Below are 13,786 nucleotides of genomic sequence, written 5' to 3' on the forward strand. Positions count from 1 at the left end.
GGAAAGCTAAGCTGATAGATACAGAGAACAGACTGGTGGTTTAGAAGAGAAGCAGGAGGTGGGAAATGGTGGAAGAAATGGGTGAACTCAGGGTTTTGTGTTTTTTTTTTTCCAGTTTAAATAAATGGAATTTAAAAAAACTGAAGACTGCAATAAGAAAATTATATCTCATTCACTTACTGTTACAACATCGATATACACTGTAGTAAATTCCTCTGACAGCTAGAGAATCAAACCAGTGTGCAGTGGATAATAAGCAGCAGACACAACGCCATCTGCGAAGTTGCTACTGTGGACGGCGGCCCTCGATCTCCAGCAGAACGGCTTTGCTGTGTGTGACAGACTACACCTAAATGCCTAGATGGGGAGATAACTCTTGATGTATGTGATTGCACTTGCCTGTGTATCCCTGATTTGCCAAGGGCGGTTGAGGAGGCATCGCTTCTTTGCATGGAGTTCATGCACAATCTATGTTTGTGCCCAGGGGCAAGACAGGTTAATAAGGCTAGGAAGGAGGGGAGGACGTGGGAGTGGGTAATAACCGGGGAGGACTTCAGAGCATCGACCTGGGGGGAAGGGAGGAGGGCCGAGGATGGAGGGTGTTCCCTGTTGCTTCTGCCGATGTGTCAAGTGGCAGGAGAAATTTTGAAAGCTGTGAGGAGGAGCCAGTGGCTGCGTTTGGGGGTGTTTTGTACCCCACCCTCCCTAGTTGTAGGAAAACCTCTTTCCATTCCGAGGTAACTGAATTGAAGGACGAAGACTAACCCGGGAATAGGAGGAAAGCAATTGTCCCGTTGCTCCCTCTCCTGTCATTTCTCCCGTTTGCCTGCTGACTTTTCTCCAAACCAAGTTCATCCGCGCCAAGGTGACAACAGGTTACCCTGCCCAGGTGCCAGCCGTGGGGAATCTGCTGAAGCCGCCCCGTGTATTCCAAGCTGCCCTGTTATCCAGTCACCATCCCTGAGCATCAGGACCACTTCTGATGGCTGTGGCCTCTGCCGCCCCAGGGAGCATCTTCTGGAAGCAGCTCCTATTCTCTCTCCTGGTGAGTAACAAGCAAAGGATTAGGGAGTCTAAGCATGTTACTCGGTGCTGCCTTCCTTCAGGTCGGGCTTGAAAGAGAGGAGGGCAGGAGTGGAAGGCAGAGAAGGGAGACTGGAAGAACAGGAGCAGAGCTGAGTAAAATTCAAGGAAGCGCAGAGAGACTTGTGACCCAGGAGGCTGGTGTTTGGTTTGCTTTTCAAGTTTCCACCGCCAAGCTGTTCATTTTTCAAGGGAATCCCCTGTTCAGTCTTGCTAGGCTGTTTTTCTACGGAGCAATGGGATGAATTCACTCCTCAGGCATTCAGAAAGTTCTGAGGTTTGCTTTTGCTACTAGTCACTAAATAAGCTGTACTTGTTTCACCTGCTTAGTTCCCCTGAGCTTCGAGAAGGGGAAAAGGAGTCTGCTTGAAGATGTGAACTATCCAGGACTCGCTTCATTTTAGCCAGAAAGGGCTGAGAGAAGGGCGGAGCTCTTAGTTCAAGGAAGGCGTTTAACTGGAAAAAAAAAAAATCAAGAAAAATGTGACATTCATCGATAAAATACATGAACTTGACTTCCACTTATGTTTTTTTGTAACTGTGTATTTAGGTGCTAATTTTTTCTTTGGCGGGGGTTAGGGAGAGAGAAGTTGTCCCACGTCTACATCTGACATTTCTGAGCACTGAATTTCTTTCTTGTTTTCATTTTAATAAAATATTTTAGCTTCAGATTATATTTTCAGTATTTAAAGATTTTATTGTAAAAGGGTAAATATTTTCTCTGTATAAATAGTACACTAGGGGACTTCCCTGGTGGTCCAGTGGCTAAGGCTCGATGCTCCCAACGCAGGTTCAATTCCTATATCACGGAACTAGATCCCACATGCCACAGCTAAGAGTTCTCATGCCTCAACTAAGATCCCGTGACTAAAATCCAGCACAGCCAAATAAATAAATTAAAAAAAAAAAACACTAAGTGGGGTTAATGGTCATATGCTCATCCTATAATTGTCTGGGGGTATGTTTAGGGGGAGAACAGAGATCTTTAGTTAGTATTATCAGTTAGGTAAAATGAAGGGAAAGCTTTCCAAGATATTCACCCAGATTTCTTTTACTTTTGGTCTCTGCTTTGCACAGTACCCTTTGGTTCATCCACTGCCCATCCATTCCTTATGCCCATGATGCCTAAAAATGAGTCTGACCCCAGCTTCCTCCAAATAACTAAGCTGCTTGTTTAACTTGAAGACTGTGATATATTGTATGTCTTAGAGATCTGCTCTGTCTGTGAGGCAGAACCAGTGAAGTGGAGACCCTAGGGCAGGAAGGAAAAATGATGGAGGTATGAGAGGATATGTAGATGTATCCTCTGAGAATAATGTGTGACTATATAGTATAGATGTGTAGGTCTATGAATCTACATGTGTATATACACATATCTGTTTCTAATTATAAAATGCTCTTCCAAATTATATACTTAGACCATTATTAATATATTGTTTTTTATATACAGAAAGTTCTTTAGGTATATTTTTGTACATTCCGTGACATTAGAAATGAAAATATTAAGAAGTCAAGTAAGTAGTAAAAAGACCCATTTCTAAAAAAAAGGTTATTTAATTTAAAGCCAGAATACAAATACAACTTTTTAAATTCCAGTTTTTGGTGTTATCTAACAGAGTTATTGCAAAATTACAGACTATTTAAATAGGCCTACATGACATAGCCAATAGACTTGGGTTGAGTTTGAAAAGAAATGTACATCCATAGTATAGCTGATGGTTTTCTTTCCTTCTCTCAAATAGTGGGTCCCCTAACTCTAGAAGGGCTTGCCTTGTGGCTCAACTGGCAAAGAATCTGCCTGCAATTCGGGAGATGTGGGTTTGATCCCTGGGTTGGGAATATCCCCTGGAGAAGGGAAAGGCTACACTCCAGTATTCTGGCCTAGAGAAGTCCATGGACTGTATAGTCCATGTGGTCGCAAAGAGTCGGACACAACTGAGCGACTTTCCCTTAACTCTAGAAATACGTCCTCAGAGAAATATTGGTTATAAAATTCACCTACCTGTTAAAGCTCTATTTTATATTTAAGTAATAACAAAACAGTCATTTTGAAAAAGAGTAGAGGAAGCAAATAAACAGAAAATGCCAAGAAAAATAGGTTCTGAATTTACAGACACTTCAGACGGTAAAGCGTCTGCCTGCAATGCTGGAGCCCCGGGTTCGATTCCTGGGTCGGGAAGATCCCCTGGAGAAGAAAATGGCAACCCACTCCAGCACTCTTGCCTGGAAAATCCCATAGATGGAGGAGCCTGATAGGCTACAGTACATGGGGTCTCAAAGAGTCGGACACGACTGAGCGACTTCACTTTAAAACTGATAGCGTTTCTTTAATTTTTCAGGTAGGCTCGGTTTTTTCTTGAGTTAGGTATATGGCTTTGTAAAGCAATATTTGTGTCTTGAATTGAACTAAAAATCTTTACCCTGTTGAAGTCTACTCTCCATATTTTGAAATATATTTCTTTTTTAGACTAATTTTGTGAATGAGATCATTTTAGACTTTGAAGTTTATGAGCCAAGCCTTTTTGAGGAGTAATTTGAGATCAGGGAATACTGGTGGATGTTGATCTTTAGGAGGTTAAAAACATCCTCAAGTACCTCAGTTTGCTTGGGGCTGTGAAAAGGATGATTTGTATATAAATACATAATTACTGAATTCCGAAGTTAAGTACTTTCTTCATGCTGAGAAATCAGAAAGACATTTATGAATGACCTTAGAGATGATAAACTCTACATATAAAGTCAATAGTTTGTAACTCATTTTCTTGAAATGATGCAATACAATCCAGGTTCTAAGAACTCTGTTCATTTTAATTTTTTCATTGCTACTAAATGACTGTTGTGTTCCTAAAGCCACTTTCTTTGCTATTTCCTTTTTAAATGAATATGAAAAATATTGAAAGATTAGAAGATTAATTTGTTATTGAAATTCACAATATTTTTATCAGTAAGACAAAACTGTAATGTGAAAGCTTCTGATCAAATGTAACTCCTGATTTTTTTCTTTCTTTTGAGGTTTTAATATTATTTTGCGATGCTTGTCAGAAAATTTCTCTTCAAGTTCCTTCTCATCTTCGGGCTGAAGCACTTGTAGGCAAAGGTGAGAAAGGATGTTAAGAATTTCATAGTTTTGACTGCTACATATAGCTTTTGGCTGCTCACGCCATACGGTAGTCATTTTGGCATTAAAATTCGACTTGAAATGAAAGATAAACAACTTGTTTTTTGGTTGTGGTTAGAAACAATTAAAGCACCAAGTTAACTGTGTTACTTTTCTTGGCAGGAAAATCAGCAAACATCAGAAGTCTAAATTATCTTAGTTTAGTACAAACAAAGCACCAAAATGAGAAACGTATTTTAATTTCCTATGAATGATCTGCTGCCACAATCGCCAAACCAACATTCTTTCATTGATTAGATAGAAAATAGACATGACAAAATTGAAGTGCCCAAAAGAAAATTTATCCTGGAGATTGATGACAAAGACCAGGTGCCCAGCAAGAATTTATGTGATCTATTTTACAGAAAAGCTTCTGAAAGTCAAATAAAATTTTAAGTAGTCTTACTGTTGGAGAAGGCAATGGCAACCCACTCCAGTACTGTTGCCTGGCAAATCCCATGGACAGAGGAGCCTGGTGGGCTGCAGTCCATGGGGTCGCTAGGAGTCGGACACTACTGAGCGACTTCACTTTCACTTTTCACTTTAATCATTGTAGAAGGAAATGGCAACCCACTCCAGTGTTCTTGCCTGGAGAATCCCAGGGATGGGGGAGCCTGGTGGGCTGCCGTCTCTGGGGTCGCACAGAGTCAGACACGACTGAAGCGACTTAGCAGCAGCAGCAGCAGCAGCAGTCTTACTGTCACAGCCAGGGTTCCCCGGTGGCTCAGCGGTAAAGAATCTGCCTGCTAACGCAGGAGACACAAGAGAATGTGGATTCAGTCCCTGGACTGGGACGATCTCCTGGAGAAGGAATTGACAACCCACTCCAGTATTCTTGCCTGGGAAATCCCATGGACAGAGGAGCCTGGTGGGCTACAATCATGGGGTTATAAAGAGTCAGACAAACTGAGTGCCTGAGGATGCATACACACACTGCTACAGCTATATCTGAGACATGAGTTGGTTGTTCTAAGTCCAGGAATAACATCCCTTTCATCAATATCTTTCACTAGCCTTAAGTTTACGACTAGAAAAACATATCTCATATACAGAAGTGGTATTCTTTCCAAGACAGACAATGCTTTGCCCAGTGTTTGGAGGTTTTAAATTAATTCCTTTTTCTTTCAAAGGTACTGAAAGGATACACAGCCTACACTCTAAAGACACATAGTAAATATGATAAATATTGGGTTAGCCACAGAGTTCATTGGGGTTTCTTCTGTAACAGCCTATGGAAAAATCTGAATGAACTTTTTCGCCAATCCAATATATTAAATATGAATCTGCAAAGGAAATATTTTGATACAACCACTAGGGATTATTAAGCATGGAGTTTATTAAGTTTCCAAAAGATTTTATAGAAGTAGCACATGCAGTATTACTGAGAAATATTATTCAAGTGTAGAACAGTTTTCTAATTTTTTTGCAAGACAGTTTTATTAATAGCTATCACCGATGATTTCAAAGAAGTTCAAAATCTGACATCATGCAGTTAGTTATACTACATGTAATAGAGAACAATGCATTTGTGCATAATAATGAGTTAAAGTGGAAACAATAAATCCAGCGACATTAAAAGTATTTTATATCTATCCATAAATTAATTGCTAATGAAATCAGTGGAGACAGCAACTCCATCAATTTAATTATTTAATTTTTATGGCCTATAAGTTTTAGAATAGTAAGTACTTCACACACCCCTAGCGTAACCTCCCTCTTTTTGCTTCTCCCACATTAACTAGAGGTTGTCATTCCTGTAAAACTTGTTCTATCCTTGTTTCACTTTACAAATTACTGTAAAATTTCTTCCCTGCAGTGAATCTGAAGGAGTGTCTCCAGTCCACCAGCCTAATCCAGTCAAGTGATCCTGACTTCAGGATTCTAGAAGATGGCTCCATTTACACAACACATGACCTTGTTTTGTCTTCTGAAAAGAAGAGTTTTTCCATTTTGCTCTCAGACAGTCAGGGGCAGGGGCAGAAGGAGATAGAAATCATACTGGAAGCAGGAGGAAAGAAGGTATATTAGACAAGACTTTAGCACAATAATCTGCTCACCAGAGCCCTTCATCTCATTTATTTCCATCCTTGTTAAAATTCTTGTTCTTGAATACTCAGTTTTTTTTCTATTCCATTTATAACAAACATATGTAAAGACTAGACTGCTTTAATGAGTAATAGAGTGATTTATAAGTGGTATAAAAATGAACAGCTCTGTAGCCAGGGAACAAAGGCAGAATATCAAAGGTTTCAAATGATGTTCTGAGGTGTGGCAACAAGAGTGACTTACCTGCAGAACAAGGCAGGGCAGGTCTAAGACTCATTGAAGACTGATTCTGGCTGGAGGCGTGACACTCCACCCTGTATGGCTTTCCCTCGAGTGACTGTGGCTTTGAGACTCTCTTTAAAGAAAAGATGAGAAGGTCTCCAGTTTATTCCTATCTTAACAGAACATTTTACAAGGTCCTTTTCTTCAGAGAATGCTGTATGGCCAGTCCACAGGATTGGTTTGAATGTTCTGACTCTGAGCTAGTCTTCTTGCAGGGAGTGGTGATGCTTAGGAAGGGAGAAGGTTCCTGGAATTCATATAAATCTCACTTTAAACAAATTATGCACAAAGAATTTGGTCTTACAAGATAATTTATTAATAAGTGATTTGATTTATAAGGAAGTTTTTCAGCTCAATTCCTTTTGACTGTGAGAATCTTCATCAAATTTAGAATATGCTTACATATTACATATCCTTTACATTTGTTTAACATTTAGACTTAATGTTATATAATTACATAATGTTAAAGTAAGCCTTAATGTAACATAAGGCTTATACAATATTATTTTATATCCAAATTGTAAAGAGTCTCCATATGAAATAAAATATGCTGGAACACACACTATGTGTCTTTATATAGGTATACAAATGCTTTTCAAGTTAGCTAGTATTTTAGCAAATTTGGGTTGTACCGCTCTTAGTGGAATAAAATCAATTCTTTATTTTTTGGATTATTTCTTTTTAGTGGGTCAGTATTTCTTCAGATAGTATCTTTTATCAAAACCCTATAAAGTTCTGGTGATGGTTAGGTGATAAGTGATTAAAACAGGAAATAGGTGAAACTGGTTGTGTGTGTGTGTGTGTGTGTGTGACTAACAAAAAAACAGAAATTGGGCATTATCCATAAAATTGTTATGTGCAACTGTTACCTATTTTCTTCATGTTACTGTTTATCTGAAAAAATCACTGGATCTAGAATGATAAGCAATGCTATATTTTTTCACCTCTCATCCAATGCAGGTTCCTAAGAGACATATGAAAGACGCAGTCCTCAGGCGAAGCAAGAGGCGATGGGCGCCTATTCCATGTTCACTGATGGAGAACTCACTAGGTCCATTTCCACAGCACGTGCAGCAGGTACATGTCATCTCATTTGATGTTATATGTTAGCTTTGCTTCTTTGCTTTTAAAACTTTCCATTTGAGAAGCCCTTGGTACTAATAAGGACCATCTATTTACGAGAACTAGGGTCCTGTAGAAGAGTTTGAATTTTATCACTTCCCTCCAAAAGTCACATTTTAGAATTAGAAACAAGTTGTATATTTTGAGTTTCTGATTCTTTTAGGTCTGTGTCCAGATTCTCCCAAATATCTTGCCAGAATTTAACATTCACATACAGAGGACATGCCTACAGATTTTGCATAATTCAATTCTCCCTTTCACTAGCACTTACCTCACAAAAAAAGGCCAATATATCTGTTTTCCAAAAAGTGGTATTAATGCCACTTAACTTAGGCCAGTTTTCAGTTCAGTTCAGTTCAGTTGCTCAGTTTTGTCCAACTCTTTGTGACCCCATGGACTGCAGCACGCCAGGCTTCCCTGTCCATCACCAACTTCTGGAGCTTGATCAAACTCATGTCCATTGAGTCGGTGATGACATCCAACCATTTCATCCTCTGTCGTCCCCTTCAAAGTAGTGTCTCTGCTTTTTAATATGCTGCCTAGGTTGGTCATAGCTTTTCTTCCAAGGAGCAAGTGTCTTTTAATTTCATGGCTGTAGTCACCATCTGCAGTGATTTGGAGCCCAAGAAAATCAAGTCTGTCACTAATTCCATTGTTTCCCCATCTATTTGCCATGAAGTGATGGGACCGGATGCCATGATCTTCAGTTGAAATTGTACAATTTATGATGCATTAACTATGGGAGGAAAGTTGTGTTATTTCCAGTTTTTTAGTCACAGAAATTTCCATTCCAAATAATTCAAAACCACTGAAATCATGGCTGTATACAGGAATAAGAATAAGTGAATAAGAATAGAAAAAGAATAATCAATGCCATGATTTTTCCATACATATGCAGATAACTTCAAAGAATTTAGTATTCAATAATAAGTGACAGAGTTTATGGCTTCGCACAATGCAGGATATAATTGAGAATTTAAAAATATGGGAGACACTGGGAAAGAAAGAATAGATATATGGGAAAGAGAGCAAGAAATAAAAAATAAGGGCTTCCCTGGTGGCTCAGTAGTAAAGAGTCTGCCTGCCACTGCAGGAGACCTGGGTTTAATCCCTGGGTTGGGAAGATCCCTTGGAGAAGGAAAAGACAACCCACTCCAGTATTCTTGCCTGAGAAATTCCATGGACAGGGAAGCCTGTCTGGCTACAGTCTATGGGGTCACAAAAGAGTCGGACATGACTTAGTGACTAAACAACAACAATAAAAAATAAACTATCACAAGAGATTAGGTTGAAAGATTTATCATGATATATTTGCTCTTTTCCTAAACTGTCAATTATTGTTACAGGTTCAGTCTGATGCTGCACAAAACTACACCATCTTTTACTCCATAAGTGGACCAGGGGTAGACAAAGAGCCCTTCAATCTGTTCTTCATAGAGAAAGATACAGGGGATATATTTTGTACAAGAAGCATAGACCGTGAGCAATATCAAGAGTTTCCGGTAAGATGATTGCATCATTAATTCAGATTTATGTTTTTTATTACTGGTTTAGTATTTTCAAGCTATTTATATATATCAGAAGAATCAATGATTTGTCTTAATATTTTAAATATTGTTCATGTGTCATACAAACTTTAAATTTCTATTGGTACAATAGATAAAAAAGGATGATTATTACAAGGGAAGAAAAGAGAGGGGGAAGGGAATATTTAATAACAATTTTAAAAGACAGGTTTTGATGTATATAATCCTGGGACAAGAGCAGTGAATTTTATTGAATTAAAAGTTCTCAATAATAACTTAGCTCTGATCACATGATAATTTTAAAAAAATACTGATGATTGGGGCAATTCCCAGAAATTCTGATTTAATTGTTTCAGGGTGAAAGTAAAAGTGTTAGCTACTTGGTCTTGTCCGACTCCTAGCGTCCCTATGGACTGTAGCCTACCAGGCTCCTCCATCCATGGGATTTTCCAGGCAAGAGTACTGGATCCCTTAGCGTGGAATTTATTAAGATACAGGGATGAAAACCAAAGTATAAGTTTTATTACTGAAAAAGCCCAGCTGGAGGTTGTCTGGGGAAAAGTGAAAAAGGGAACATAGGGAACATGGATGGTTATTTCAAAAACTTCTCTCCTAGAGATTAGAAGTGGAAATGTCTTTCCCGTCAGGTGAGCATGCGAGGATGTAATATGGCCTTTCAACACAGCAATGAGGATTTTCTGTTACTTTGGTAGATAATGGTGAGATCACAGAAGAGTCTTATTCAGGAATATCATGATTAAAATTGTGCTTTATGGAAATGCATCTGACTCCCGAAAGCTACATAGTTTGGAGAAGGTCAGGACAATTATAGGAAAGTTTGTCGGATGTTGGTTGGCAAGTTGGTCGGCCAATACTTTGGCCATCTGATGCAAAGAACTGACTCCTTGGAAAAGACCCTGATGCTGGGAAAGATTGAAGGCAGGAGGAGAAGGGGACGACAGAGGATGAGATGGTTGGATGGTATCACCAACTCCATGGACATGAGTTTGAGCAAGCTCCGGGAGTTGGTGATGGATAGGGAAGCCTGGCGTGCTGCAGTCCATCGGGTTCCAAAGAGTTGGCTATGACTGAGCAACTGAACTGAACTGGTTGGACGTGTGTGTAGGATACAACAGGAAAGTTGATAGGATGCATTTGGGGTCACATGAGGATGGTGGCTTTGGAAATAGAAAAGAAGAGATGAATGATAAACAGACACAGAAATGCTGTAATCTCAAGAACCTAGTGCACAGAAATGCTTCACTCTCTAGGGTCTGGCAATTGACTAACATAAGGCTAAAGAGGGACGGGTTAGATACCTGGGATTTTAATCTTGGTTCATTCTAGAAAATGGTTACAGTAGGGGAATCAAGAAAGTTAGCTACAGTGAAGAACTGAATTCACACAGAGTTCACTCTGGGCAGCTTTAGTTGTTTCTGTTAGTGGAGAAAATCTGTTTAACTCAACAACCATTTACCAAAGACTGACTGTGTGTATACTGCAAAAGAAGAGTTCAAAAATAATCTTATGGTATTTAAGAGAAAGGGCATTAAATCATTGCATTTGGGGCCAAGATATATCCTTTTGAGATAGAGTTTGGAATGCATATATAATTTTGCTAACACTTTTACTACTCAAGAAATACATCTTTAAGGATAGAAAAATGAGAAAATACAGGTAAATAGAGAAAAGAGCATAAATGAATCACCCAGAAATAGTTGATATATATTGTTTATTTCTTAAGTCATTAAATCGTGTCCAGCTCTTTGCAACCCTATGGACTGTAGCCCACCATGCTCCTCTGTCCATGTGATTTCCCAGGCAAGAATCCTGGAGTGGATTACTATTTCCTTCCCCATATATGTGTATCAGTTCAATTCAGTTGCTCAGTCATGTCTGACTCTTTGTGAACCCATGCACTGCAGCATGCCAGGCTTCCCTGTCCGTCACCACCTCCTGGAGCTTGCTCAGACTCACGTCCATCGAGTTGGTGATACTGTCCAACCATCTCATCCTTTGTTGTCCATATATAAGTCTACAAATAACTAGAATCATATTTTGTACAAACTTTAGGAAAAAAAAACAATAACAACTTGTCATTAGCACAACCTGGGGAAGTCTACATGCATTCTAACAAGGAGAACAGTACGCAGTTAATTCAGGGACCAGAGAAGCCTCATTGAGCGGGAGTGTGTGATATTTGATGGGAAAACAATGAGAAAGGATTGAAGCTGGAGGGCGGGCATAGATTGTGTGGCTGTGTTGTCTCTCTGTTGCATACATTCTTAGATAGACTTTGCCAATGATGTTTTTTTAAGTATTATGACTTTCCCCAACTGCTAAGTTCAATTTTGTGCCTAATTTGTTATTTAAGAATCAACTGATGGTGTTCATCTGCCTTCCAGATCTATGCCTATGCCACCACTGCAGATGGGTATGCACCTGAGTACCCACTTCCCCTAGTATTCAAAGTGGAAGATGACAATGATAATGCCCCATATTTTGAAAACAAAGTGACTGTCTTTACTGTGCCTGAGAATTGCCGAACTGGTAAGTTCATGTTTTAGGAAAACATGAGATTTTTTGCTTCAGTTGAATTCTTTATTACTGTTTTAAGCACGGCTAGGCAAAATATTTTTAAATGTTTGACTTTCAAGATATTTTACATACAGACTTCCCTGGCAGTCCAGCAGCTAAAACTACATGCTCCCATTGCAGAGGGTCCAGGTTCCATCCCTGGTCAGGGAGCTAGATCCCACATGCCACAACTAAAACCCAGTGTGGCCAAATGAATAAATATTTTAAAAAATATTCTACATAAAACTTTGTAGTCTTGTAAGATCATAGGCTCTTCAAAGTCAAAGTCTTTGTATTAATTTTCTAGGCACATGTAGAAGGTTGCTAACTGATCCACAAAGTTTCTAACTTTGTTAGATTAATCCACAATGACAGACAAATGCTGTTTATATTTTCTATTTTGATCATGTGCATAGGTGTCCATGATGTATTTATAAAGCAATAGATCTTTTGAATCTTTACAAAGTCACAATACCTTTTCAAGGACTCAAAAATAGATTATGGTATGGAAATGCTGATCAGGCTTATAACATATATATTCCTTTACTTTTCTTATTTTCCAAACAAATTGGAAAAAAATTTTTTTAAACTAGTCTGATGCTCTTAGCAGCCAAGATTGTGACCTCATCAAACCAAAGGGTGTAACAAGTCTAATTTATAAAATCACAAGATATGTTCTTAGTGTCTAAGCCTTCTCCATTCTGTTGTCACTGTGTGTACATATTTAATGTTACTCTCCACAAGAAATGGTTTGCTAAGGTAACATTACTAATACTCTGATTTCTGAGCCATAAAGCTTGTCCAAATGACAGTCAGACTGTTGTGTAGTGTTTGTCTTGTATGTATTAGCAATTTAGCACATCTATTAAAGTATAATAGCATGAAACCTTTGTTATCATATGCAAAGCTAGTCTTTTCCTTTAACATTATCAAGTTGAATATAAAAGAAACAAGATATATAGAGAAGGTCTCATCTAGAAATGGTCATGGACTAGATTAGGAGGAAGAATTTGAGCACCCCTGTTCCCAAGGGTGGGGTGAATATTCTTACCTATGTAGAATACAAATCATATTATCAGTGGTAGCCACCTAATTGAAGTTTCCAGGTAAGGGGAGCTTAAAGCTGTGGGAGAGCATTTAGGCACTTCCCTGTTGGCTCAGTGATAAAAAAAGATTTGCCTATCTGTGTACGAGCTGTAGGAGATGTGGATTCAATCCCTGGGTTGGGAAGATCCCCTGGAGGCAAAAATGGCAACCCACTCCAGTTCTCTTGCCTGAGAAATGGACAGAGGAGCCTGGAGGGCTACAGCCCATGGGGTCGCAGAGTCGGACAGGACTAAGCATGCATGCATGCTTGAGTTCAGTCACTCAGTCATGTCCAACTCTTTGTGACCCCAGGGACTGCAGCACACCAGGCTTTCCTCTCCATCACCAGCTCACGGAGCTTACTCAAACTCATGTCCATCAAGTCAGTGATGCCATCCAACCATCTCATCCTCTGTCATCCCCTTCTCCTCCCGCCTTCAATCTTTCCCAGCATCAGGGTCTTTTCTAATCAGTCAGTTCTTCTCATCAGGTGGCAGGCTTATTTATCGATAAATTAATCAACTTGGGGGTTTTAGGGGTGAATATGCCACAGCAATGCCTTGATTTTATTTTTGTTTGTAATTCAATTAGATCACTCCTTTAAGTTGTTGACAACATTGGATTTATCTAAACAGGAACCTCAGTGGGAAAAGTGACCGCAATAGACCTCGATGAACCTGACACTCTACATACTCGTCTGAAATACAAAATCTTGCAGCAAATTCCAAACAATCCAAGACATTTCACCGTACATCCAGACACAGGTGTCATCACCACAACTACACCTTTACTGGATAGAGAAGTAATGAATTGCTTAATTTCTCAATCACTAAACTATATTTAAACTGATCATGAATTCCCAGAGAAGTTAAAGTAAAGTTCTCGGTGGCCACCTCTCCAAGAATGT

At 39.1% G+C, this 13,786-nt stretch overlaps 1 protein-coding gene across 2 annotated transcripts in view; it reads left to right on the forward strand.

Annotated features, from left to right (window-relative positions):
* Positions 368 to 13,786, forward strand: part of DSC1 (desmocollin 1) — a 35,644-nt gene continuing 22,225 nt past the window's right edge. The window contains exons 1-7 of one of the 2 annotated variants that reach the window (XM_005697016.3): positions 368 to 1,045; positions 4,096 to 4,180; positions 6,057 to 6,259; positions 7,529 to 7,645; positions 9,037 to 9,192; positions 11,622 to 11,766; positions 13,515 to 13,681. In XM_005697016.3, the coding sequence (XP_005697073.2) occupies positions 983 to 1,045; positions 4,096 to 4,180; positions 6,057 to 6,259; positions 7,529 to 7,645; positions 9,037 to 9,192; positions 11,622 to 11,766; positions 13,515 to 13,681 (936 nt within the window). In that variant the 5' untranslated portion in view covers positions 368 to 982. The remainder of the gene's footprint in view (positions 1,046 to 4,095; positions 4,181 to 6,056; positions 6,260 to 7,528; positions 7,646 to 9,036; positions 9,193 to 11,621; positions 11,767 to 13,514; positions 13,682 to 13,786) is intronic. The other variant, XM_005697015.3, reaches the window with a different exon arrangement.

This window comes from Capra hircus, chromosome 24 (assembly GCF_001704415.2).
Source record: "Capra hircus breed San Clemente chromosome 24, ASM170441v1, whole genome shotgun sequence".
Classification (NCBI taxonomy): domain Eukaryota; kingdom Metazoa; phylum Chordata; class Mammalia; order Artiodactyla; family Bovidae; genus Capra; species Capra hircus.